Below are 27,474 nucleotides of genomic sequence, written 5' to 3'. Positions count from 1 at the left end.
ATAACATCTACCTGCATGCCAAATTTCAGCCCGATCCGTCCAGTGGTTTGGGCTGTGCGTTGATAGATCACTACGTCAGTCAGTCTCAACCTTTGAGTTATATATATTTCGAAGAAAATTGTCATTTTTAACTTTTATTAGCTTGGGTTGTACGTTTGTATGTATGTATGTAACAGTAACGGAATCTTTGAGCCCGATTTTTATCCACTTTGAACGTTCAGTTTAATTCAAAATTTTTAGTACTTAAGGAAATACAGTTTCGATGGTTTAATTGTGAAGACATCGATTTAGGACGTACTTACAAGGAATGTAAAAATGAAACACAGATTTTTAAACTAATTTAAGTTATTTTAATTAATTTAAGTAAAACAATTTATTCCTTTTAAGGAGCGGCGAAGGAAAATTAGTAAAAATCCATCTAGGGACTTTGTAAGGAATTATGTGAAAATTTCTCTTATTTCTTTAAATTTAGTTAGGAAGTACATTCAAGTAATTGTAAATATTTTATGGTTGTTATCGAAAAAAAAAACGAATCTCGATTTTTTAGGATGATATATCGATTCCCTTTATCGATTCAATACTAGATATCGATAAAAATAATCGATAATGTATGGTCTAAAAAATCAATTCTTCGATTAATCGGTCTCAGATCGCCATCCTTACTTTAAAATTATCCTGATACGGGATTTTACACAATTGTTCTAAATCAGCGTTTCCCAGCCTTTTTCAGTCCACGGACCCTTAGGAAATCAAGTACAGTTTACACGGACTCCCTTAATAAAATAAACAGCAAAAAATACGGATTAGGTATTTATTTTAGTTATTACAGATACAAAAAACAACAAATACAGAAAGTAATTATAACGGTTTATCATGAAAATATGAAAAAAAATCGAATCTAACTGGTTTGCTGATTTTTCGTTTTGCGGCCCTTTTTCATTTAATAAGCGATTTATGTATGGTCCAGAAATGACACCGCGGACCCCCATACATATACTTGCGGACCCCCAGGGGTCCGCGGACCACAAGTTGGGAAAGGCGGTTCTAAATAAATTATTCATCAACGAAATTGTACTTTTATTAAAAAAATCTACTTAAAAATTACTAGCTAAAATAAAAAATATCATAGATCATATTTTTTCATATTTATTCATTTTTAAAGTTACAGTTTAATTAACGTTATAATTATTTAAATTATTACAATGTTACATTATACAAAGTATTTTATAATTAATAATAAGTATTGTTCAGTTTTAATAATAATATTAAATTAATATTAGGATCTGATATTCTTCAGGATTTTTTCATTAAGTCTGTGAATAAAAAAAACATAATGAATTATTAAAATATTTCTATCAATTATCTTCTTTTATCTTCCTTTAGACCCCAAGGGAAGATTTTCAAAAGATCTTTTTTACTTTCTCTAGGGTCGCCTTAGAGTTTGATTCCGGAGGCCCCACCTCCACATCTATTTCTGTCTTATAACAGCAGTGTTAAACGCTGTTGTGTTCTGGTTTGAAGGGTGTGGTAAGGGAGACATACTTATCTGAGGCTTTCCAACTAACTCCTCAGGGGTAGCAACGCATTTATGCCCAATCATAGATAGGAATCTAATATTATCTGGGGTTGATTAAAAAATTCCTAACGGCAATTGCCACTTCATCAGGTGGACTGCATGCTCGTATTATATCGTTTGCTAGCAGACTAACTACATTCTACAAATGCTGGCAATCGCTCGTGTATTAAAGCCCTTAAAGGGATAAAGTATAGTTCGCGGCAAACTACTAGTCTGCTTTTAAGTTGTTGCGAGCAGGCATCTCATACAATTTGCTATGGCGACGCGATTCATTTCTATATTCAGATTGGACTAGCAGTTTTACGTGGACTATACCTATAGATTAACCGACCTGCGTACGAAAGCTCGTCTTTTGGCCTGCAGGTCCAAAGCCATCGGGTCTACATCGACGTGGGAGTTGCTATCAAGACCTGGCATTACGTCTGAGAGGGCGTCGCTTTCTGATAGCACTGTTGATAGAAATCTTTTGATTAATTTCACACACACACGGTGTACACTGTACACACCTAATAAAACCAATGTTAAGCGCTGCTGTGTTCAAGTTTGAAGGGTGTGATAAGAAAGACATACTTTTCCGAGGTGTTTCAGCCTAGTCCAGTAGCCACTTACCATCTGCATGCTCTTCATCATCATCTCATCTCTTACTCCTGTCTGTTATATATAAAATTCTCGTGTCACAATGTTAGTTACCGTACTCCTTACGCTTTACCGATTTCCACCAAGTTTTATATGCATATTCAGTAGGTCTAACAATCGGCTACTATGTATTTTTCATACCTAAGTGATAAGGGTTGTTCACCCTTAACATTTTTTATTTATATGGCAACACAACGTTTGCCGTGTCAGCTAGTTATGTAGATAATATTTTATTTGTTACCAATATCGCTAGTATGTAAACTTCCATCAAAATAAACTGTGCCTTCAGGATCAGGGTTCAATTCTGAAATCAAAATAATTCAAATTTAGTAGCCTCCTACACAAACACACCGCACGTGTATAAAGATTTCTCTTCTTTCTTTCTTTTTTTTTTCTTTTTTCTCTCTTCTTTCCTTTCTTTGTTTCTTTCTTCAGTGACCATATCCATTTTCAGTACAACGATGAGCCGATAAAAGATAAAAGAAAGATTTTGGGTTTTTTGTTGGTAGCTTGCTTGCTTCCAACACCTGAACACAACTTTGTCAGCTCTTTTCTAGTTAGAATCAGCTTTTAAAATTATTAAATTAAGAATGCCTTGCGAAGTCTAAGATTTTATTCTTGCGTCTTCTTCTTCATCTCTATCGTGTACCTCACTGCTGGACACATCATCATCATCATCATCATCAACCCATTACTGTCCCACTGCTGGGCACGGATCTCCTCTCAGAATGAGAAGGATTAGACCATAGTCCACCGCGCTGGCCAAGTGCGTATTGGTAGACTTCACACACCTTTGAGATTTTTTTTTATAAAATCTCTCAGGTATGCAGGTTTCCTCACGATGTTTTCCTTCACCGTATAGCAAGTGATAATTAATTTCTAATACACACATAACTTTGAAATATCAGAGGTGCCTGTAATTTGAACCTCGGACCCCTCGATCGAGAGGTCAAGTTTCTTAATCATTAGTCTATCACTGTGTTTACGTGCTGGACAGGAATCCTTAATTAGAAATTTTGTGATAAATCAAATTTCTTACCAAATTGTTTTACGTTCGATTCCAATTCCTCATTGTCTGAAACAAATATGTTTTATGGTATAGTATAGTCGACATTATCCTCAACCCACTACTGTCCCACTGTTGGGTATGGGTCTCCTCTCTAAGTGAGGAGTTAAGGTAGTCCGGCGGCACCACCGCAACACATATTTCTGTTATAACAGCAGATTTAAACGCTGCTGTGTTCTGGCTTGAAGTGTGGTAAGGGAGACAGACTTTTCCGAGGCGTTCCAGCTTAGTCCTAAGGGGTAGCGGCGCATCTGTGGCCGACCTCAGGTAGGAATATCTAATCCTATCTGGGGTTTATTACAGATGTCCATGGGCGGCAGTAGCCACTTACCATCAGGTGGACTGCATGCTCGTCTGCTACTCCTATATTATAGAAAAATGCATACGCTAGAAAAACATTACCTTCCACAGTTGGATTATAAAGCAAATTAAAATACCTGGGAAGAATAATCTTGGTTTTTCAGTATCACCTTTTTCAGTAATCAACACGTTTCCCATTTCTTTCAGACCGCCAGGACCCGATGGAAAATATGTTGTAGATATTTGTTCTGAAAAAAGTTATGAAATTATAAATTATATTCGTAATGATTTTTTTAAATTCCAATATGGAAATTCTTTTGCCTCTAATTCAAGAACGAAATTATAATTATGTCATAAAGAAAATTCTTAAAATTAAATTTTATATTACGTTTTTTAAATAAGATATTTACTGTCTTTAAAATTAAAAAGAAATCATATTTTCTCAAAAAAGTACTCATTTGAGTTAAATATTGTAAAGATATATAAAAAAAAATGTGGTCCGCCAAATTGGATTTAAAATGACGTCACTAAGCTAATCCTGCATTGATATCCAAAGTGGGGAAAAGGTTTTTTTTATTAATTTTCAATTCGTAAGTTGTTGATTTTGGAATGTTTCACATTGGATTCGACAGACTTCGCTACCATCGCAGTTTCAAATATTCTATCTATTTTTCAAACCCGTAAGTGATAAGGGTTGTTCACCCTTAACATTTTTTTATTTATATGGCAACACAACGTTTGCCGGATCAGCTAGTAAATTTTATTTTCATAAACTAAAAATAAAATTTACTTACCAGTAGCTAACGTAGATACTTCTATAGGGAATAATTTAGTTGGGTTCGGTAATGAACTTATTACACGCTGGGGTAGTTTTTCCGTAATACTTTCCACCTGAGAAGATGCGGTCGGTTTCACAAGGGCTTGCATATCTGAAAAATCATTTTTATATTTCTTTTCAAATAGTAATTGCTAATTATATTCATTTTTTTCACTTTTTTATTATCAAAAGGTTATTTTTATAATAAAAAAGTACAATTAACAACAAAAATATATATATATTTAATTGTAAAAAAGCGTGGGGTGCTTTTGAAAATATCAAAGTGTTAGTCCTTCTTCTCATGTCTGTCAGTAAAATATTTATAACTACCGAGAGTGTGCACCCCACGCTTTTTTTACAATTAAATATATATTTTTTTGTTGTTAATACCATTTTTTCATTGAAGTTTTTCTAAGTTTATTTTATATTTTTTAGTTTGATTTCTATAAAAGCGTGTACTTTAGTTTTTTTAAACTATATTTATTTTTTACAATTATAATTACTGAATACATCAAATGTAAAGTAATAAAATAAAGTATTAACTAAAAAAATAACTTATTTACAAAATATACAAGAAAATTATAAATAAAATAAGCCATTTAAAATTTAAGTTGCAAATGTGTATATAGTTCATCTGATGGTAAATGGTTATTGGACTTATGTGTAATCTCAGATAGAATTTATTCTATCTGAGATCGATCACATATGCTTTGCTATTTGCTATTAAATGCTAAGCATTTGTGATTTGTGAGTAAATGCTTTGCTACCTATGAGCATAGCTACAATTTTTAGGGTTCCGTATTATTATTATGCAGGAGTAGGATCAAACAGCAGTCCACCTGATGGTAAGTTTACTGTCCATGAATATTTAAAATCAATCCCAGATAAGACCAGATTGCAACCTGACGTTGGCTGAAGATGTGTTGCTATCCTTGTGGACTTAATATGTCTTCCTTACCACACCCTTCAAAACAGAGCACAGCAGCGCTTAACACTGCTGTTATAACAGAAATAGGTGTGGCGGTGGTGCCGCCGGAGTTAAACCACAAAGGTTTCTCTCATCTTAAAAGCTGTTACAGTTATGGCATAGTAAAAATGGAATAAAATTACTCACCAATACTTTTCAGCCTTCTCAAAGACTTTTCTATACACCAATTTAACATTTGCGTATTCAAATTTTGACCAACTTCAACACAGAAATGAGTTGCCATGGTCAAAAACGGGTCATTTTTATCTTTACTTTCTTTTACCTTTACACTCTCTACGTTTTCTTTTTTCTTATCTCTTACCACCTCTTTACCGTGGAATTTATTTGTACCTTTCTTCGTATGCCTTATCCATCTCCTTTCCCTTTGTAGGTTTCTAGTAACTGACATATCTTTTGAATTTTCAACGGGTAAAAGAATAGTGGAATCTAGATTTATTAATTTATTTCTTTTGCTTTTAGCATTACGTGTATCTTTCCCCTCATTATTCATTATTGCTGTTAGAACTTTGCTTTTCATTAAGTTATCAATGAATGTGTTATTGAAGTAATATTTGTAAACTAAATCATCTATTGGTTGGTCGTCTTTTTCATTAATAATTAATTTATCTTGGTTAAGAAGGGGTCCTATTTTGGGAATTGAAAAAAGGTTTATTTTTACAGATTCAGTAGTAACAGGGGTTGATGTAGTGAATATATTTTTTTCGGAATCTTCTGCTTTTGTTTTCGTTGTATTTTTGGGTTTCATTAGAATCGACTGTAATTTAGATTTCTTTTGCATTTTATTCTCTATGTACAGCTGTTTTGCCTTCTTCAGAACACGTGCGAAGTTATTTTGCCGCCGTGATATCTCACTCTGAGTCTTTGCAATCAAATTCTGTTTCAAATTTATTTTTTCGTTCTGTTCCAGCATCAATTTTTGGATCGTGTAAAATTGGCGTTGCTGAGCCAAAAATTTCTTCTGTTGATTTTCGAATTCGATCATATTATTTGACATTTCTATTTCCTTTAGCTTAAAATCTTCGTTTTTCCTAGTAAATTTCTCATTCAAGATCTTTGATTCTTCGTCTATTTTCAATAAATGAGCGTATTTACTATCGAAATCTTGGAATTTACTATCCAAATTAGCTACATTCTTCATGAAATCCTCATTAAGACTGTGTAGTTTATTATCTATTTCCTGTATCTCATTATGTTGTTTCATTACCTTCCTAAACGTTTTTGTAAGTAAAGCTAACACCTTAACCAATCCCTTTTCGGTGACTGGTTTGTTTTTAACGGTACTTTCGGGCCTGGGAATTACATTATACGCAACGTTTTCTATAGGAGCACTTTGCCACATCCTGTCTTCTTTATCAAAAACATTTCTATGGATCTTATTGCCATCAATATGTTGCGTATTGTTAATAATTTCAACTAGTTCTAACTTATTCATAGCTTCCGATTCCAAGCCAGGACGGGCCATTCGTTTTGGATTAGCAACTGATTTGTTATACTCATCTCTTTCTATTTTATCTAATGGACTTATATTTCTGTCTAGTTTGCGATTTAAAACATTTTCTTCGACAAATTTGTCCAGATTTTTAAAGTCTTCCTCGTTATGTCCCTTAGTATTATTATTTATCTCTCTCTTATTAGTAGTAGCTAATAACATAGCCACTTCGTAAGGGTAATCGTTAAAAACAGACGCAGGTTTCAGTCTAGATATAAATTTGGATTTGAAAGGAGGCGTGTCATCTTTCTTCGAACAATTTCCGTTATCTTTACATTTCTTCACACTCTTTCTATATCGTTCATTTTGTTTATCTGAAAAATAGAAAGTAGTTAAGTAATATAACGGAATATTTTACTAAATTATTGACTTTTATTGAGATTTTATTTTCTCTTAGAAACAGTATTCTAAATAATAATTTATTAGCCTTTGTATTTCCATTGCACCTTGTTTGTTTGGTTGTATTATTGTAATCGATAAATCCACCCCAGGATATAAATATTAAACTTTATTAAGCTAAATTTAATTATGTATTAATGTTTTTATGCAAGATCAAGAATCGAAAAGGTTAAAAAACATATTGTATGATAGAAATTGAAGACTTTTTTGTTAAGTATCGTTTCTTATTATATCAACAATAATAACATTGCAATTATAGTGTAAAAATATTATTGGCTACCTATTTCGATCCAAAGATTTATCCGTTTAAGTCGATTATTAATACTCAATCCATCAAAATTGTATTTATCTTAAAATTACTCTTTAATCTATCAGAAAATTACAAGTTCAAGTATCATATATTATCAAATGTTGATCTTAAGTTAGCAAAACATTGGATAGATTGATTTATAATAACGGGCTCAAATTTGATGTAACAAGAACAGCGATAAGGTATATAATTTTTACACAAATGTAATTATTTTACTCACGAATTGCCGACCGTTTATTCCTTTCGACGTAACTCGAAAAAATCGGCACAGTGTCCATATAATTTTCCGAAAACGCGTCAAAATTATTCTGCAATAAGTTATCAACATCTGTCGAATCTGCCCTGAATATAAAGTCCCCGTAGTTCGACTTCTCGACCTTTTCTTTCATCCAAAGCCCTTTGTTTAGAACATTATTCTTTTCAAGCTTTGATTTTGAGCTCACTTTGTCGAAGTACTGCGAATTCGAGAAACTTATTAGATTTATAATTATCGTTAATATTATTCGCTTGGACATCTCTATTTATAATGATACTGTCACACAAGATGAACGTAGAATGACTGTGGTATGGAATTCGGTGTGTATATCTACAGTGTTTGGGGTTTTTAGTTTATTTGTAAACAGTTTTGGTTTAGGGATGTTTCGTTAAGTATCGATAGATGGTGGGTATCCTTTTGTACTGCTAAGAAAGGCCTTTTATCTATCTAATGTTATGTATACTCTATTATGGTGATACGACCAGGGAAATAGCACTGCCACGCCCATTTTTTACTTTTAGCAAGAAGCTATTGCGATTTGGTGGAAAGGTTCAAATGGAACAACTCGACTAACGATCATATGAATATTAAATATTTGGCAAAGGGAGATCTCCCGCCGGGCTAGGTGATGATGCCCGGGGAGCGGCCGTGCTCCGACAGTTTCAGTTCGGAGCTTGTATATATGCAGGATATTTAGAAAACTCCGATAGCGTGATTCAGAATACTCGTGGCGCCATCTTTTGTACCGAGGTCCATGGATTTGTATGGAGTTGGTCACCGAGGTCCATGGGCGGCAGTGACCACTTTACAATAGGTAATCTGCGTGCTCTTTTGCTATTTTTATCTTATAAAAGTTATAATAATATAAAGGTAAATGTCCCGTATATTTTTTGATAAAATAGGTACAGTAAACGAGCATGTAGCTTATGTAATTTGGTTATTGACATATGTTACTGTGTTGACACACAATTAATTAATTAATTTATCATTTAAATTTTATTATCAGTACTTAATTTAATTTTAAAAAAATAATAATTTAAAATGAACACCTCAAAAAATAATTTGAAATTAAAATTTAAAACCCCAAGCATTAAATGAAATTTAAAACTTAAAACAATATATAAATATCGATGATACACAATATATCGATATATCCCATCACTAAACAATGTTTACGTTTAGCATAGCGGGCTGAATGATTCTGTTATGATCTGGTTTTTTGTTTATTTAAAAAACAATCTCATTGATTTTCGTCCGATAAGAAATTTGACCTCCTTTTGCTCCGATAACGAATACACATTAACGGAAAGATTTAGAATTATATTAAAAAGGTACAGTTTTTAGGGTTCCATATCCAAAGGGTTAAAAGGAACCTTATTAGTAAGCCTCCGCTGTCTGTCCGTCTGTCACAGGGCTCTATCTCTGTAACCGTAATAAATAGGCGCTTGTTTATTTTTTAAATTACATAAAAAAATTCACAGTTTTTTTTTTATAAGTAGTTTAACCTAACGATTAGGCAGACGTGCTACCTGATGGAAAGTAGTCAACGCCGCCTATGGACATTTGCAACACCAGAGGAGTCGCCAATGCATCGCCGGCTTTGTATGCGAGCTCTTTTTGCACCTTTTTTGACGAGCTCCATGTCATAGTGCTCCGGAAATACCTCCGGTGGAAGCTCATTCAGAATATGAAAAGTGGTCGCTTTAACAACAAGAAGTTGATCTAATTTCACAAGCTTTTACAAATGTTTACAAGGGATCTTGTAGACATTAGGAGGCCCCCTATGACCAGAGGCCCTGCCCCACCCCTTTAGCTCGCAAGTGTAAATCATAAAACGATACTATACAAAAATAAGGTTTAGAACAATTTGAATAATTTGAAGGTGGTAGAACCCTTTGTGGTTCAACTCCGGCGGTACCACCGCCACCCCTATTTCTACCTAATAACCGCAGTGTTAGGCGCTGCCGTGTTCCGTTTTGATGGGTGTGGTAAGGGAGACAGACTTTTCCGAGGCGTTCCAGCTTAGTCCTCAGGGGTAGCGGCGCATCTGTGGCCGACCTCAGGTAGGAATATTTAATCCTATCTGGGGTTGATTACAGATGTCCATGGGCGGCAGTAGCCACTTACCATCAGGTGGACATGCTCGTCTGCTCCTCCTATGTTATATAAAAAAATATTTATATGGTTTCTGTTAAGATTTTTATGTATGAAAGTGGCAAATCTTGGCAAATAGCGTACCTTTAGATGGAATAGGAAAATAATAAATCAAAAAAAGGGTTAAGTACTTTATTGAGAAAAAACCAAAAACATGTACTTATTTCAAAATACAAAGAAAATGTAAATACTTTACACAAAAATCAAGTAAAGTGAAAATAGAAGTCGAAAAGTCTTCTTAAGTTCTATTTCTCTGCAGTTTTTCTGAAATTAAAGAAAAATAAATGTTCATACAACAGTTAATATAATTGTTTTCTAATCTAACGACAAAGTATTAAAATCAAAGAATAAGACTACATATATGCTCTCACAGTCGGTTAAAAACTGTAGAAATTGCATCAACGGTCTTTAAACGATCTATATAAAAACGATTATGTTACTTATTTTTATGTACCTATGAGCTACTTGTTGGAGAGCAGTCTCATCGCCTATAGACATTTGCAACATCAGAGGAGTAACCAGAGCATTATCGACTTTTAAGAAGAGCTTGAAGGTGGTAGAACCCTTTGTGGTTCGACTCCGGCGGCACCACCGCCACACCTATTTCTACCTCATAACAGCAGTGTTAAGCGCTGCTGTGTTTCAGTTTGAAGGGTGTGGTAAGGGAGACAGTCTTTTCCGAGGCGTTCCAGCTTAGTCCTCAGGGGTAGCGGCGCATCTGTGGCCGACCTCAGGTGGGAATATCTAGTTCTATCTGGGGTTGATTACAGATGTCCATAGGCGGCAGTAGCCACTTACCATCAGGTGGACTGCATGCTCGTCTGCTACTCCTATATTATAAAAAAAGAAGAGCTCTTTTTGCACCTATTTTGAAGAGACCAATGTCATAATAATAATAAATAATAATAACCATTTATTTCAGACAATATAAACAAAGATACAAAAGTATAATTGAATACAGAGGTCCATATCATATATACCTCATAGCGTTCCGGGAATACGAAACAGTAATGGTTGACGAAGCATGGCTTGGTTTAGCAACTAAATGTATTGTAATCAAGATACATACCTGGGATAACACGGCATATCCCAGAATTTCTGTCCCATCCCGTACTCCTCGCCATCTTGTATAGTCTGTGGCATGTTCTTGCCCATTGACTCAGGTAGAAACATACATAGACAACCGCCAATAATACCGATACAACCCAGTATTAACAGCGGAATTTCCTTTGCTATTGTTGCCTGAAAAAATACAATTTCAAAATTCCAAAATCAACGTTAAGGTTGAAAATAGTAAGTATTTAAACCATACATGTTCTGTCTTATAATAGTAATGTTAAGTATTCATGTGTTCCAGACGTTCCAGACTGAAAAATACTGGTTTACTACATTAATTAAAAAAATGTCTATTTCTAGTTATTTAATTTCATAATTTGTCAATCGTTAGTTGCTCATCAGATTTCAAATAATATCCATCATCTATATAACGCTCATCAATCATCACCCATATTAATCTATTATCATCATCATCATTATCTATTCTTATATTTCTTCATCAAATCTATACATGTTACTTAATAAGCATGTTTTTGTTCGTCATTCTCCTCACCCATTAACTATCACCCTTTACCTATGACCCGCTTCTCGTCACCCGTCCTTCGTCACCCGTCATTCGTCACCCGTCCTTCCTCACCCGTCACTCGTCACCCGTGTTAGTAGCAACTCCACGGCGTATTGCATAACAGCGAAACAACCCACTATGGCTAATGAAGGTGATGGGAGTCCTAGAATTAAGAATCTTAACATCCATCCCCAAGATTTAACGATATTACTTAAGGAGCAAGTTTTCTTTTGTTACCCTACTAACTCCTCACCCTTTACCTATCACCCTTAACCGACACTCGTCACTTGTACTACTTAAAAAGCAACTTTTCATTCGTTACCCCTACTTCTCACCCTTTACCTATCACCCATTACTCGTCACCCGTCCTTCCTCACCCGTCTTTCGTCACCCGTCATTCCTCACCCGTACTCACCAAGTAAACAATATACGGCACGAGCACAGTAGCGACGTATCCCACTATGTGTATGAGCGCGAGGCCCTGCGCGCGTACCACTGTTGGTAGCAACTCCGCGGCGTATTGCATACCGATGTTGTATGAGATGTTGACGGCGAAACGACCCACTATGGCTAGGGAAGCTGATGGGAGGCCTAAAATTAGAAAAAAGTGTGAAAGAATCAAAATTAGCTGACTTATGTATGATTATGATTCTTTGTTTAATAATTTAAAATCGGGTAATTCATTATAACAGTATTAAAGTAAAGTAGACTTTACAGTTAGGAATACAGAATTACAGAAATCTTGAAAAATATCAAGATTTACCTAATCGTAATACTTATAATATTACATGAATGAAATTAATAATGACATACTTAAGTTAATCTTAGCAAATTAAAATGATTTCACATCAAGAAAATTAAAGATATTTAATTCTTTAATTCTTTAAAGAACGGTTCTGGTGTCATGCTCCGATAGACTCAATTCGGTGCTTGTAAATATGCAAGACGTTGAGAAAACTTCGATAGCGTGATTCAGAATACCTGTGGCGCCATCTCTTAGCTAGTTGCGGACAGTCGCCAAAGTAAGATAACAAAGTATCTATTTGAAGCTTACCATAAGGCACAGCAGTAGCTAAGAAGCTGAATACCCCACTGACGACCATCGACCCGAAAGCTAACCAGCGTCGTCCAATACTGAAAAGGGATGAATAAAGAATGAATTAATTACTCCATTACAACTAGTATGAAACATCTGAACGGTATGGAAATTTGGTACTGTTTGTCGGTAGAAGTAGCCGATGTAATGTATGTGGCTACTGCCTGCAGACAAGACCAGACTATCTCGAGGACTAAGCTGGAATGCCTCAGAAAAGTATGTCTCCCTTACCATACCTTTCAAACCAGAACACAAAAGCGTTTAATATTGTTTTTAATAGACAGAAATAGGTGCAGTGGTGCCTTCAGAGTTGAATTACAAAGGGTTCTATCACCTTTAAAACAAACATTAGAATAGATTGAACGAACGACCAGGTAGTCCATCTGATCGTATGTAGTCACTGATGCTCATGGATATCTGTTAGATTTGGTTAATACCTCTATCCTATGAAGTTATAGAACTGAGATTTTATTTTTTCGATGATTTTATCCGAAAGTCGATCTCAGATCCGTTGCCACTTCTGAGGACTAAATGGTCGCTCATAATCAGCCGGCATCCACAGTCTACAGTCTTCCACCGACACGCAGAACTGCATCACGCTAGAAATAGGTATGTCGGCAGTACTTCCCTGTTGGAATCATACTGGTTCTACCACCTTTCATAAAGGAAGGTGGTAGACCCCTTTGTGGCTCGACTCCGGCGGCACCACCGCCACACCTATTTCTGCCCATTAACAGCAGTGTTAAGCGCTGCTGTGTTCTGGGTCGAAGGGTGACATACTTTTCCGAGGCGTTCCAGGTAAGTCCTCGGGGGCGCATCTATGCCCAACCTCAGGTAGGAATATACCTCCACCTACCTGGGGTTGATTACAGATGTCCATGGGCGGCAGTAGCCACTTACCATCAGGTGGCATGCTCGTCTGCTACTCAAATATTATAAAAAAGAAAAAAACGAAATTCATCATTAGATCAGTAAGAACACATACATATCCAAGGTTAGAATCAGTAGAATATCAGCAGGAAACTCAGTAGCGGTCGCAATCGTGAACGTCAGAAACATATCCAGGCCTAACGACCCAACGTTTCTGACGTGGCCATCAAAGACCATGGCGATGGACATCCAAATGACAAGGAGTAGAAGGCTGTGACGACGCAACCGGGGGGTCCTGAAGAGGTCCAACACTGAATAGTTCTTCGTCTCCTCTTCAGCTTTGGCGATTTCTGTAGCTGTGTCCTGGAAGACCATGTTGATTGGATTATAGTTTGATTGTTACTTTATAACGATGAATTAAATGAAAATAACCTTTTTTTATGAAATAGAAGTAATAAACAAACATGTAGTTCTCTTGAGTCTAAATAGCTACTGCTAACGGTGGATATTTATAATTAATCCTAGATAGAGTTCTCCTGAGGTTCAGGCATAAAGGCGTTGGCTCCAGAGGATTCATTTAGAATTTCTTGCATAAGTATCTCCCTTATCATATGTATCTTGCAAATAATAATACAGTTACATTAACGGATTACACTGCCCTTATTATGTAGAAGTAGGTGTGGTGGTAGTACCTCCGAAGTTGATTCGATGTAGTAATCTAAATCCAAATTTTAAATGTCTTACTTTGAACTCTAACAAAATTTCTTCTGGAATCTTCTTGCCGTTGATTCTTTCGAATTTCTTCAATATTTCCAGAGCTTCTGTAATACGTCCCTGGGATATAAGCCACCTGGAACAACGTTTTTTGTTAAAACCTCTTTCCATATAATCTACATATTCTAATAGGTTATTACGAAATCTAGGTAGAACCCTAGGTAGATAGATATGAGCGTGCAGCGTGTAGCGCCGCCAGTCCACCACCGAGCGCCAGCAGTAGAGTCCGCGCCACACTTCTAGTCCGCTCTGAATATAGAAACCAGTCGCGTCGCAACAGCAAATTGTAAACATTAGCGAGATGATGACATCGCGTCCTCCCATCACCACCCGCCCCGATCTCGCCCACGTGTACAATTGTACATAGGTGTGTTAGTGTGCGCTTAATGTTGCTACGGAGTATAAGCTTGTGGTTGTATTCGACCGCATTGACTCTAACTACACCTGCAACGACTTCAGAGCGGACTAGAAGTTTGGCGGACTATAACTCACTTACGTTTTCTTTTTTTTTCTCGAGGGGTAAACCTTCAAAAGGTATCCGAAGACGTGGGAGCGACGCCGGGTTATGTGGGATTTTTACCGCACTAAAACCCCCCCCCGGTGGCCGTCCTCAACGCTTGTTGGAGAACTCCGGGAACTCCAACGGAACACAACCGGAGCCCTCCAAGCGCGATGCCCAACGGGCTCTACCCTGGGGGAGCAGTTTTCGCTCCTCCCACACCATGTAGTGTTTACGACGGTATGCGACCACACATACCGCCGTCCTTCCCGGGGTCGCTTGCTGGACGGCTCGAGCTCCCACTCTTGCCGCCCGCAACCCCTCTTTTAGTCGCCTCCTACGACAGGCAGGGGATACCGTAGCCCTATTCTAGTCCCGGAACTACAGGGACAATAACTCACTTACCTAGCGCTCTCTGGCACGAACCAGGGAGTGACAGCGGCGAGTGCGAGCGGCACGCTGGTGGCTAGCGTGTAGCGTCGCCAGTCCGCCACTCCAAGCGCTATCCAGGGCAGCAGACACGCCGCAAACGTGAAGTACACCGCTATCGACATGTTGGCTACGAATGTGCGCCATTTTGGACCCACGTATTCTAGCACTGAAACAAAATAAGGGTTTTTACAGGAAAGGTTGTTGAACTGTCTCATTCTAGGCACATGACGGATGGAGGATGAGGAGTTCCTCAATTTAATCTTCTCCTGGATATACTTTTTAATATACGCATAGTGGTTGGATCACAATAACTGTACTTAATTGATTTAGATTTGGTGCTTGAGTCATCTTTAAATGCGTGTTTTTTAGCACACATGACATAAAGATCCTTATCTATAAGTATGAGTATACTTAATAAGGTTTTAATAGTAATCTTTGATCAACTTCGAGTTTGATTATTTTGTACTCGATCAGGTACTTATACGGTTTGTATTCACCATCAACTCCTGCTATACCATTAACAAAGCCTGTTACGACTAAAATGATATTGAGAATTTACATACATACCAATAATATACATGATAACGAAGCAGTTGTCGTACGCCAATCCGACGAGGAATCTGCAGAGGCAGAAGGACCAGAAACTGTAGGTGAACGCTGTTCCCACCCCAGCCACGAATCCTGCTATGTTTGTTCCTGTAACATATCGCAAGGTATGATATGGAGCTCTTTGAAACTGACGCATGGTCCTGAACTATCATAGAGGTGGTAAGCTGTGCAAAAAGGAGATCGCCAAAATGGTCAAAAACCTTTTATGACCCACTGGTTTTGTAATGATTGTAGCAAAAAGCACAAGTGGCTACTGTCACCTAAGGATCAATCTGTAAGCAAAGCCAAATTATTTTAGAGTCCCAAGGTCGGTCACAGATGCGTTGCTACCCTTGAGGACTAAGTTGGAATACCTTGGTTAAGTGTGTGCCCCTTTCAATGAAGAACATAGTAGCACTTAAAACTGCTGTTATTAGGAAGAAATAGGTGTAGCCGTGTCTCTGGAGTCGAACCATAAGTACTACCCTTTTCAAAACAGGACATGTGTGTCTCATCAAAATTGGAAGCCTGAGTTTTAGTCCATCAAGTTACTCCAATATGGATTGTTCCACTCATCAGTCCAGTCTCCACTCCTTCTCTATGATATACGCGTATGACATCATGTCCATGGTATACTAACCAACAACAGCTGGAATTCTTCCATACTTGTCAGCAATCCAGCCAAAAATCAATCCTCCCAAAATAGCCCCACAGAAGAAAATAGCTTGAGCTGTAGCAGAATAGTTATCCTTATCGCACACCCAATCCAGCTGAAAAATTGATAAATTGTAATGTTTTAATTTCACTTATAATCAAATAGTTTGATAAAGAAATAGTTTTTTCTTAAAATGAGCATCAAAGCAACAAAAGCAAAGAGTGTACAGTCCAACTGCATTAAAGTGGCCATTATCGCCCATAGGCAACTGTAACCAACCCCAGATAGCAGTGAAGTCCTACTTAAGGTTGGCCAAAGAAGCTACTCCTAAGGATTAGCGTTATATGAGTCCCTGTTGCCACACCTAATAGCCACTACTCACCAAGACTTGAAGTGATAGTTTGAATCAATTAAATTAAAACTGCATCCATGAATTAATCCATTCATGAATCCACCCCATCCATGAAGCGATTCTATCTACCCATAGATGAATGGGTTCTATAACCATCCAAGTATATTGTTACAGCTATATTCATGAATCCAGTCAGCCATGATTGCAATTAACCATAACCAGCCATCATGAATCCAACCAACCATGAATGCATCCATCCATAAATACATTTCATCCATAAAGCCATCCATCCCTAAACTCATGAACCTTTTCATCCATAGATCCATTCATCCATAGAACCAACCATGAATCCAACGAACCATCTAGCATCTAATAGCAAAATCTACTAACCTGGGTAGCAATAGTTTCATACGGCACATCAGTAAAGTTGTACTCCCAAGTTTCCTCACATTTCTTCGTCGGCCATTTTGGATTCGGTTCAATGACCTCTTCTTCTAGAATCTTTGACCAATCCACGTCATAGACCACGCATCTCTCGTACTCATTCTTTGCGTTTATTGGGATGGAAAGATGACGTCTAAAATCCATAAATATATAATTATTGTGATTAGTTTTCTAATGTTAAGATTTTTTTAGATCGAAGTGGTGTAGTCCACCTGATGATGAAGAGCAAGTGTCACCCAAGGGCATCTGTAACCAAGTTACACAACCACCACACCTATTTCTGCCTTATAACAGCAGTGTATTCTGGGTTTATACACTAATAACAACTCGTATACTAAAATTCTTTGGGCATGTTACAAGACGGAATAATGACTCCATTGAACGGCTTGTCGTAGCGGGTGGAGTTGAAGGAGCCAGATCTCGCGGAGTATCACCCACGCGATGGACAGATCAAGTGAAATCAGCTGTAGGTGACCCTGTACACGAGTGCTCTAGAATGACCAATTGACCACCAATAGAGTGAAATGGCGAAATGTCGTGAGGCGAGTGACATCAGCCCCACACACAACACATGATGACCACGACCGCTCTGACAAGAGCGAAACAACTGAGAAGAAGATCTGGTTTGAAGGGTGCGGCAAGGCTGACATTTCAAGGCATTCCAACTTTGTCATCAAGGGTAGCAACACATCTGTGGACAACCTCAGGGTGCAATCTAATTTATCTAAGATTGATTACAGATCATACAGGTTTACGAGCGGCAGTAGTCGCTTACCATCAGGTAGACTGCATGTTCGTTGGCTATTTCAATATTATACAAAACAAACTTCTCCACATCCATTACTCACCGTTCTTCAACACTCATATTCCCCAACTCAGGCACAAAACACCAGTGCTGTTCAGGCACTACCGTCATAAATATCTGGGAGAAGTACACGAACGCAAAGAAGAAGGAGTAGGGTATCATCAGGAGGAACAGGATGCGCTGGTACCAGCCGAAGTCGCCAATATACGGGAATAAGTCATCCAGATCTTTCAGTTTTCTGCTTCTGGCATCCAGGAGCTGCGCACCATTTTCTGGAAGAAAAAAACATGTATAAGGGTGACTTTAAAATGTATTATCTCTATAGGATTTAGTAATGTGGCGACTTTCCACTACTACTCATCAAGAGATGACGTCACGACTATTCTGAATCACGCTATCGAAGTTTTCTAAGCATCTGGTATATATGGAAGTTCCGAACTGAGACTGTTGGAGCACGGCCGCTCTCCGGGCATGATCATCTAGCCCGGCGGTAAGTCTATTTTTGTCGAAGTAGCAAAACTAGCAGTTTTAAACGGTAAATGGACAATTCTTATGGACATCCGGACAAAAGAGGTGGAACCAGTATAATTCGACTTGTAAGTGGTCAATGCTTATGGACATCGGGATAAAGTTGATAGATTCAGTATATTTCGGTCCGGTATCTACCACCACCAGCTATTCTGGCGTGAAGTAGTTCTTGCTTTTTGGTGGAAGGGTGAGTAGAATGTAATTTCGTTGTCCTGACGAGCGGTAACGGATCTGTGATCGGTTCTGGTAGAATCGCAGTTCTATACAAAGTTGGTAAGGTACGAGTAGTTTAAAGGTGACAGAAGCCTCTGTGGTTCGACTCCGGCGGCACCACCGCCACACATATTTCTGCCTAATAACAGCAGTTTCAAACGCTGCTGTGTTCCAGTTTGATGGAGATATTATTTTCCAAGGCGTTCCAGCTTAGTCCTCAGGGGTAGTGGCGTATCTGTGGCGGATGTTATCCTCTCTGGTCGATTTCAGATGTCCAGGGCGGCGGCAACTTACCATCAGGTGGACTGCATGCTCGTCTCCTATACTATAAAAAAAATGGATCCATTTACCAGTGGTTTTCTGCAGCTCCAAGCTTTCACCATGTTCAGGGTCGTGGGTAGTTCCCACGACCTTGGCTCTCTTCTCAAGTGATTCCATTTTGGAAAGACGTTTTTGCCCTAAAAGACACTTTACCCGACGTCCTTCTGGTTACAGAAATTGAAGTTTGGACGCTGGTCTGAAAAAGCAGAGGGTAATGTTCGAGCATGTAGGTATGTATAGTCCGCGTAAAACTGCTCGTCCGCTCTGAATATAGAATCACGTCGCCATAGCAAATTGTATGACTACACCTGCTCGGAACAACTTCAGAGCGGACTAGCAGTTTGGTGGGGACTATACTCATACTTAGTGCATGTGCATCCCAAACGACTTGAAGAAAAAAATATACTTTGCGGAGGGTAATGTTTTTCGAGCATGTAGGTATGTATAGTCCGCGTAAAACTGCTAGTCCGCTCTGAATATAGGATTGCGTCGCCATAGCAAATTGTATGACTACACCTGCTCGGAAAAACTTCAGAGCGGACTAGCAGTTTGGTGGGGACTATACTCATACTTAGTGCATGTGCATCCCAAACGGCTTGAAGAAAAGAAATATACTTTGCGGAGGGTAATGTTATTCGAGCATATGTATGTCTTAATTTGTCGCGCTACAGCCCAAACGGCTTGACGGATTAACATATGAGGTGTCGTTGGATTCGTCTAAATTGTGGGAGTGACAGGCTATTACTTCCCAATTCAGTAACGTATTTTTAAGCCGTCGTGATTCGTTTTTATAATAGTTCCTTTAAATAATATAAAGTATGCGCAATGGCACAAGGAAATATATTACTACTTACATCAACAGATACGCTCTAACGAGTGTCAAATTAATCTTTAAGGATGATTAGGATAGGAGTGATATAATAGTAGTTGGTTTGTTCTCTCAATCGGTCTGAAGATTAAATCCAGGCAATGATCTTTCAGACTCAATTTAATTAAAACTTGCTTTAACGGTGAATGTAAATCGTGAAGAAACCTACATGCCTAAGAGTTCTTTAAAAGTTTTCACAGGGCTTCGTCCTAACACGTATACTTCTGGGAGTCACGTGTCTTATACAGTGTAGGGTTGATGACCGAATGCTCAATATAATCCGAAGTGTCTTAAGGCGCATGCGCGGTACCTGCCTCACGAACTATATCATAAGTAAACGAACTATAGTAACGTGTTTTCACCACGTAGACTTACATTTCATGAAGGTAGAACCCTTTGTGGTTCGACTCCGACCACCACCACCACCACCGCTACACCTATTAATTTCTGCCTAATAACAGCGTTAAGCGCTGCTGTGTTCTGGTTTGAAGTGAGACATACTTTTCCGAAGCGTTTTAGCTTTGTCTTCAGGGGTAGCGGATCTGGTCTGGTGATCTCAGGTTGGAACCTAATCTTATCTGGGGTTGATTATACATGTCCATGCGGCAGTAACCTTACCATCAGATGCATCGCATGCTCTGCTACTTCTATATTACATATGAAAATATAATATAGGAATCACAGACGAGCTTGGACTCCACCTGATATTAAGTAGCCATTGCCGCCCAAGGATATTTGCAATGAACTCCAGACAAGGCCAGACTCCCGTCTGAGGTCGGCGACAGATGCGCCGCTACCCTTGAGGACTAAGCTGGAACGCCTCGGAAAAGTATCTCTCCCTTACCACACCCTTCAAACCGGAACACAGCAGCGCCTAACACTGATGTTATAACAGAAATAGGTGTGGCGGTGGTGCCGCCAGAGTAGAACTATGTTCTACGTTCACAAAAGTAGCTACATGGTCCATTGCCGTTGTTAAAAGTAGTTTGCTGGTGTGTAGCTACGATCTATAAAACGATGCATGAAGACTAATATTAATTAATTGTATTGCATCACTGATCAGTGACTCCATCGTTCAATCGTTTCAATTAATCGCGAGTTTCATCATGTACTGGAGTTTGTTAGGTTCATGCAACCGTTAGCAAGAAATATTTAGGTTTAGGCTGACTACACACTTACCACACACTATGTGGACATTCTTTTCCGAGGCGTTCCAGCTTAGTCCTCAGGGGTAGCGGCGCATCTGTGGCCGACCTCAGGTAGGAATATCTAATCTTAACTGGAGTTGATTACAGGTGTCCATGGGCGGCAGTAGCCACTTACCATCAGGTGGACTGCATGCTCCTGCTACTCCTATATTATATAAAAAAAAACTTGCTAATATCGCTTGAGAATAAAGGAGGTAAACCCTTTGTGAATGGACTCCGGAGGTACCGCCCTCAATCTCATTACTGCCTAATAACAGCAGTGTTAAGTGCTGCTGTGTTTCACTTTTAAGGTTTGGGTAGTCTAGCTATGTCTCCCTTACGACACCCTTCAGAATGGAACACAGCAATAATATTGCTGTTATTAGGCAGAAATGGTTGCTACAAGACGTTTTTTTTATAATAATATAGGAATAGCAGAGAAGCATGCAGTCTACCTGATGGTAAGTGACTACTGCCGCCCATGGACAACTATAATCAACCGCAGATAGGATTAGATATTCCTACCTGAGGTCGGCCACAGCTACTAAGCTGGAACGCGTCGAAAAGTATGCCTCCCTTACCTCACCCTTCAAAAGAACACAGCAGCGCTTAACATTGCTGTTATGTGGCAAAATAGGTGTAGCGGTGGTGCCGCCGGAGTCGAACCACAAATGGTTTTACTACCTTATATTTCGAGTATGATTTTTTTTTGTGTAAAATAGTGTGTGTATGAAATATGTCTTATGTGTGTATGACAGATTGTGTATGTGTGTTTATTATTTTATAATAATCATAAAATACCTCATTACATCAGATTATTCAGACAAGAAAACAAGGACATTTAAGACAATGTTCAGATGACATTGTACGCCTTGTTCAGATAAATCAATATTTAAACTGAGATGGAGGTGTGATAACGTAGTTTAGATAGATATAGAGCCTATAGAACTGGTAACAGATAGAAACCTCTGAGGTTCAACTCCGGCACCACCGCCACACCTATTTCTGTTATAACAGCAGTGTTAAGCGCTGCTGTGTTCTAGATTGAAGGGTGAGGTAGACATACTTTTTTGCGATATTCCAGCTTAGTCCTCAGGGTTAGCGGCGCGTCCTTGGCCGACCTGAGGTAGGAATGTAATCTTATCTGGGGTTGACAGATGTCCATGGACGGCAGTAGCTACTTACCATCATGTGGACTGCATGCTCGTCTTAATCCTCAGGGGTAGCGGCGCATCTGTGGTCGACCTCAGGTGGGAATATAATGTTATCTGGGGTTGATTACAGATGTCCATTGGCGGCATTAGCCACTTACCATCAGGTGGACTGCATGCTCGTCTTAATCCTCAGGGATAGTGGCGTATCTGTGATCGACCTCAGGTGGGAATATAATATTATCTGGGGTTGATTACAGATGTCCATGGACGGCAGTAGCTACTTACCATCATGTGGACTGCATGCTGTCTTAATCCTCAGGGGTAGCGGCGCATCTGTGGTCGACCTCAGGTGGGAATATAATCTTATCTGGATTGACTACAGATGTCCATGGGCGGCAGTAGCCACTTACCATCAGGTGGACTGCCTGTTCGTCTGACCCTATATGTATAGTATGATTCGACCTGGGATGGTCCTATACTATAAAAAACGTATGGTGGTACCTACGTACCGTCATACGTATAGCGTGAAGCGGTTCTGGTGGTGGAAGAGTGACTGACTTACATATGAGGTGATCTTAGTCCTCAGCAGTGGCTGTGATCGGCTTCAGGTAGAACCTGGTCTATATGGAGTTGGTTCATCATCAACCCATTACTGTCCTACTGCTGGGCACGGGTCTCCTCTCAGAATGAGAAGGATTAGGCCATAGTCCACCGCGCTGGACAAGTGCGTATTGGAAGACTTCACATTACCTTTGAGATTATTTGTTTTTTTTTTTTTTTTTTTTTATAAATCTCTCAGGTATGCAGGTTTCCTCACGATGTTTTCCTTCACCGGAAAGTTCTTCATATGGAGTTGGTTACAGATGTCCGTACGACATATAGTCCGCGTAAAACTGCTAGTCCGCTCTGAATATAGAAATGAATCGCGTCGCCATAGCAAATTGTATGACTACACCTGCTCGCGACTTCAGAGCGGACTAGCAGTTTGACGCGGATTCAGATGGATTACACGGTCGTTGCTACTTCAATTAACAAAATTTTGTTTAATTATGCGTGAAATATTCATTTTCATTACATTGTTTCATTGTCAAGATATTGTAATGCTATTGTTAAATATAACAATAAATGAAGCGAATTTCATTAGTTATGCAATACTGAAACAGATATTCCACAAAATAAATATATTGTCGTTAACCCACTGTCCACTCCTGGGCACGGGTCTCTCAGAATGAGAAGGATTAGGCCATATTCCACCGCGCTGGACAAGTGCGTATTGGTACACTTCACATACCTTTGAGATTTTTTTTAAGATTTCTCAGACGATCCGCGTGCCGGTCACCATACCGGTCTGACGCGCAGAGAGTCCCGGGTTCGATCCCCGGCCAGACAGAAATCTAAATGACTAATTTAGGTTTCTATTTCTGGGTCTGGGTGTTTGTGTATTTGTCTCTGTGTGTGTCCATAGCACCCACGATACAGGGAATCCTAGTGTGGGGCTGTGAGTATAGAAAGCGTTTATTTATTTATTTATATGCAGATTTCCTTATGTTTTCCTTCACCGTTAAAACAAGTGATATTTATTTTTAATACGCATATAACTTTTGAATAATCCGAAGTGTGTGCTTGGGATTTGAACCATGTATATATCTATTACGGTTTAAGAGATAGAGCCATGTGACAGACGGACAGAACGGTGCTTAGTAATAGGGGATTTTAACTGTGGGCACGGAACCCTAAAAATAATGTACCTACCGTCGAGAAGATGTTTATTCTGAAATATTCCACGTTTTACATACAAATATGGGTAGGAAATAAACTGTGTAAATTACATGTAAACTTTCAGATGACTCATTATCTATTTAGCAACATAACTTGTAACATAAAAAAGAACAGAATGACTGTTTAAAAATTGGTCCATAGTTTAAGAAGCCGTTTCGGTATCCTTTTAGAATATTTACATTTCACTTTAGCGTAAGGGAATTTATATATTTAATTTATAATTTACATTTACTTTTTAAATTACAATGATGTAAGTTCAAATAGCACGTACTCGAGAGAAATGCATTAGAATGAGGCGCGTTGCCTTCAGCTGCCTCTCACATCGACACTACCGCCATCTAGCGGGTACGGTGAGCACACGAGAGTCAATGTGCTTGGTAACTGACACTTTTTAAAGCGTTTTTGTATGTATGTTACTTCGTAAATTTTGGCACTTATTTCGTTTTAATTTTAAAGGTATAAATGAAATAAAACCTAGAAACACAAATTCATATGATTTTGTTATAATATTAATATTTGGAGACATGATTTTCCGATGCGTTCCAGCCTAAAGCTTAGTAAGAGACGCATTGACCGACCTCAGCTAGGAATGTACTACATCAGGTAGGAAACTTAGATGGGTTTATCGCAGTTGTCCATGGGCGGCAGTAGCCACTTACCATCAGGTGCTCTGCATGCTCGTCTGCATGCTGCATGCTACTCCTAATTACATAAAAAATAACCTATTAATTAGAAAAAAATCGCTTACTTTCTCAATTATATTGGGCTCTATCTGTGTTATATATTCTTAGTACAAAAATAACGTTATCGTTAAATACGCACCGTGACTATATTAGTCACCGTATCGTTTTACAAAATTATTCCTATTTCATATAATTACGTCATTGTTTTGTCAATTGATATGTTTGATTATTCGTCAAAAATACGTTTAAATGGGTCACAATTAAAAATAAAAAAATATAGTGACGTCGTCTTGAGGACTAAATATTTTTTTACTCGACTAATGAGGGTAATGTTTTTTGAGCTACATACGCTCAATGTTTTATTTTTGGATTTAACACAATATATTTAATTGCATTTTTGTCAAAAGATCATTATAGGTGATTAGTTTACTCGACTTATTTTAATATTGGCAAGACTACATTTAGTCGCAATGTTGCTAAGTTTAGTAAATTACAATTTTGTTGTGTGACTACATCAAAAAAATTAAGTTCATTTTAACTAATTTTATTTTTACGCAGTTAGTTAGTTACTTGTCCTGACTTAGCTTCAGTACACTTAGTTTAGTTCAGCTAAGTTTATGTTGCTGACGCTGATACATTTCGAAAACCACAAACTTATATTACAAAATAATTTAAAAATTAATCGATTTTTGTTGTTTAGCTAAGTGTAACAATTAACTTACAATATTTCAAATTTAAAACCGTATTATAAATAACCATTTAAATTTTCTATTTTGTTTGAAAACCGTTTTTTTATTATTGTCCGAAAAAATCTTTAAATTATTTTTATTGTACTATTAATAAATAATTCACTTACCGTCTTATTCACTAAGTCCCACCAAAGACGCTATAAAATTATTTCGACGAAACAAAACATGAAAAGCACTTTAGAGCAAGTGGCTTGAACGAGGCGCGTTCGCGAAATGACGGTCCAATCAAGATGACAGTTTATAAGTAAGTCAATAAGACTAAATATCTGTAACCAACTCCATATAGAACAGGATTGCCTGAAGCCTAAGCCTGAAGACTAAGAAACTCGGCCTTGATCGAGGGGTCCGAGGTTCAAATCCTAGGCACCTCTGATTTTTCAAAGTTATGTGCATAATAGAAATTAATTATCATTCGCTTAAACAGTGAAGGAAAACATCTTGGAAAGCTGCATACCTGAGAAATCTTAAAAAAATCGTGTAATAAGTATATGAAGTCTACCAATACGCACTTGGCCAGTGCGGTGGACTATGGCCCAATCCTTCTCATTCTGAGAGGAGACCCGTGTCCAGCAGTGGAAAAGTAATGGGTTGGTGATGTTCACAGATGCCTTGCCAGAGGACAAGTTGAAACTACTCGGATAAGTATGTCTCCCTTACCATACCCTTCAAACCAGAACGCAGCAGCGCTTAACACTGCTGTTATTAGGTAGAACCAGGTGTGGCGGTGGTGACGCCGGAGTCGAACTACAAAAGATTCTACCACCTTCATAAATGCTAAGATGGTCACCTAATAAATAAGTCTGCCAGCATCCACCATTTTACCACTTATTTTTTCTTATTACATATCAAATCGTGTAAGTAATTCTTTTATCGAATGATTATGATGAAAGTATGATTTCATAAAAAATATTTCTTCAGAAATAGCAGAAATAACAACTTATTGTTGAAAATTACTTAGAAATAGACGCTTATATGTTTCAAATTACTTACCAAGAAGAAGGGTAGCGCCACAAAAGGAATAATAGTAAATAAGCCATCAAAATGGGGTTACTATCTCAATAGATCTTTTACTATATTTATAGTAAAATTGTTCAGTTTATCTGTATGTTTGAAAAATCGTTTGAAAAGTTTGAAATTGACATTATTTGAAAAGTCGGCATATATGCTTGAAGTTAAAAACTAATTGGATTTATATTTAGACCTCTAATTTTTCGAAGTTACGTGCGTATTAGAAATTAATAATTATTTTAAAGGTGGAACAAATTATTTTACTGTCCCACGGGTGTCTTCTCAAAATGGGAAGGATTAAGGCCAAGCGCGTACTGGTAGACTTCACATACTTTTAAGATCGATTTTTAAGATCTCTCAGGTATGCAGGTTTCTTCACGATGTTTTCCTTTACCGTTAAAGTAAGTGATAATTAATTTATACACGAGCGAAGTCGAAGGAAACTAGTGTTATATGTCATATATGATAGTCAGCTGTCCGGAGAAACTATGAGATTGATGATGCATAATTGTAAATATTGAATAAGGCATGCGGAAGTATGCTCCTATGTTTAAATTGAAAATTACATTGAAAGTAATAGTAGTGATGTAAAAATTATACTTTGTACAGTGTCGGATTAAGAGAGGGCAGGCTGGGCTACTGCCCTAGGGCCTCCATAAGAGAGGGGCCCCCATAAAATGCAAAATTCGTCAGAACGCTACTGACGCATGTTTTGTTCTGAACCATTAAGATTTTTTTGCATTTTTACCGACAATATTTGCACTAAAATAAGTATATATTCTTTGTTCAAATAATTTTATTTATTGGCTATATTTTTTTGAAAGACTTTATGAAAAAAATGTTTATTTTATTCAGTA

The 27,474-nt window shown here is 37.9% G+C and overlaps 2 protein-coding genes across 2 annotated transcripts; both read right to left on the bottom strand.

The window, feature by feature from the left end:
• Positions 1 to 1,185: 1,185 nt before the first annotated feature.
• LOC140757025 (uncharacterized) lies at positions 1,186 to 8,119 on the bottom strand. The gene is made up of 8 exons (XM_073092577.1): positions 7,802 to 8,119; positions 5,510 to 7,186; positions 4,373 to 4,507; positions 3,716 to 3,826; positions 3,252 to 3,287; positions 2,454 to 2,516; positions 1,908 to 2,025; positions 1,186 to 1,313 (listed from the first exon to the last, which is right to left on the bottom strand). Exons 1-8 carry the CDS (start codon positions 8,094 to 8,096, stop codon positions 1,277 to 1,279), a joined length of 2,472 nt encoding a protein of 823 aa, XP_072948678.1. The 5' UTR covers positions 8,097 to 8,119; the 3' UTR covers positions 1,186 to 1,276.
• Positions 8,120 to 10,108: 1,989 nt separating this feature from the next.
• Positions 10,109 to 25,829, bottom strand: LOC140756931 (carcinine transporter). Its single transcript, XM_073092471.1, has 13 exons — positions 25,717 to 25,829; positions 19,219 to 19,385; positions 18,171 to 18,399; positions 17,269 to 17,455; positions 16,512 to 16,641; positions 15,851 to 15,979; positions 15,257 to 15,449; positions 14,323 to 14,428; positions 13,694 to 13,941; positions 12,667 to 12,746; positions 12,028 to 12,203; positions 11,061 to 11,233; positions 10,109 to 10,255 (listed from the first exon to the last, which is right to left on the bottom strand). The coding sequence occupies exons 2-13, from the start codon at positions 19,304 to 19,306 to the stop codon at positions 10,237 to 10,239; spliced, it is 1,758 nt and encodes a 585-aa protein (XP_072948572.1). The 5' UTR covers positions 19,307 to 19,385; positions 25,717 to 25,829; the 3' UTR covers positions 10,109 to 10,236.
• Between the last annotated feature and the right edge of the window lie 1,645 nt (positions 25,830 to 27,474).

This window comes from Epargyreus clarus, unplaced genomic scaffold (assembly GCF_041222505.1).
Source record: "Epargyreus clarus isolate Ecla_fem2 unplaced genomic scaffold, WU_Ecla_fem_2.2 ptg000036l, whole genome shotgun sequence".
NCBI lineage: Eukaryota > Metazoa > Arthropoda > Insecta > Lepidoptera > Hesperiidae > Epargyreus > Epargyreus clarus.
This window is presented reverse-complemented; position numbering and strand designations above follow the sequence as displayed.

Coding starts and splice junctions, on each gene's coding strand:
- LOC140757025 (XM_073092577.1), bottom strand. CDS start 8,096: ATGTCCAAGCGAATAATATTAACGATAATTATAAATCTAATAAGTTTC. Junction 4,508..5,509: donor GAGAAGGCTGAAAAGTATTG/GTGAGTAATTTT, acceptor ATGATTTTTCAG/ATATGCAAGCCCTTGTGAAA. Junction 1,314..1,907: donor AGACGAGCTTTCGTACGCAG/GTCGGTTAATCT, acceptor TTTTATTCACAG/ACTTAATGAAAAAATCCTGA.
- LOC140756931 (XM_073092471.1), bottom strand. CDS start 19,306: ATGGAATCACTTGAGAAGAGAGCCAAGGTCGTGGGAACTACCCACGAC. Junction 17,456..18,170: donor AATATGAGTGTTGAAGAACG/GTGAGTAATGGA, acceptor TATGGATTTTAG/ACGTCATCTTTCCATCCCAA. Junction 11,234..12,027: donor TGCCGTATATTGTTTACTTG/GTGAGTACGGGT, acceptor GTATTTTTTCAG/GCAACAATAGCAAAGGAAAT.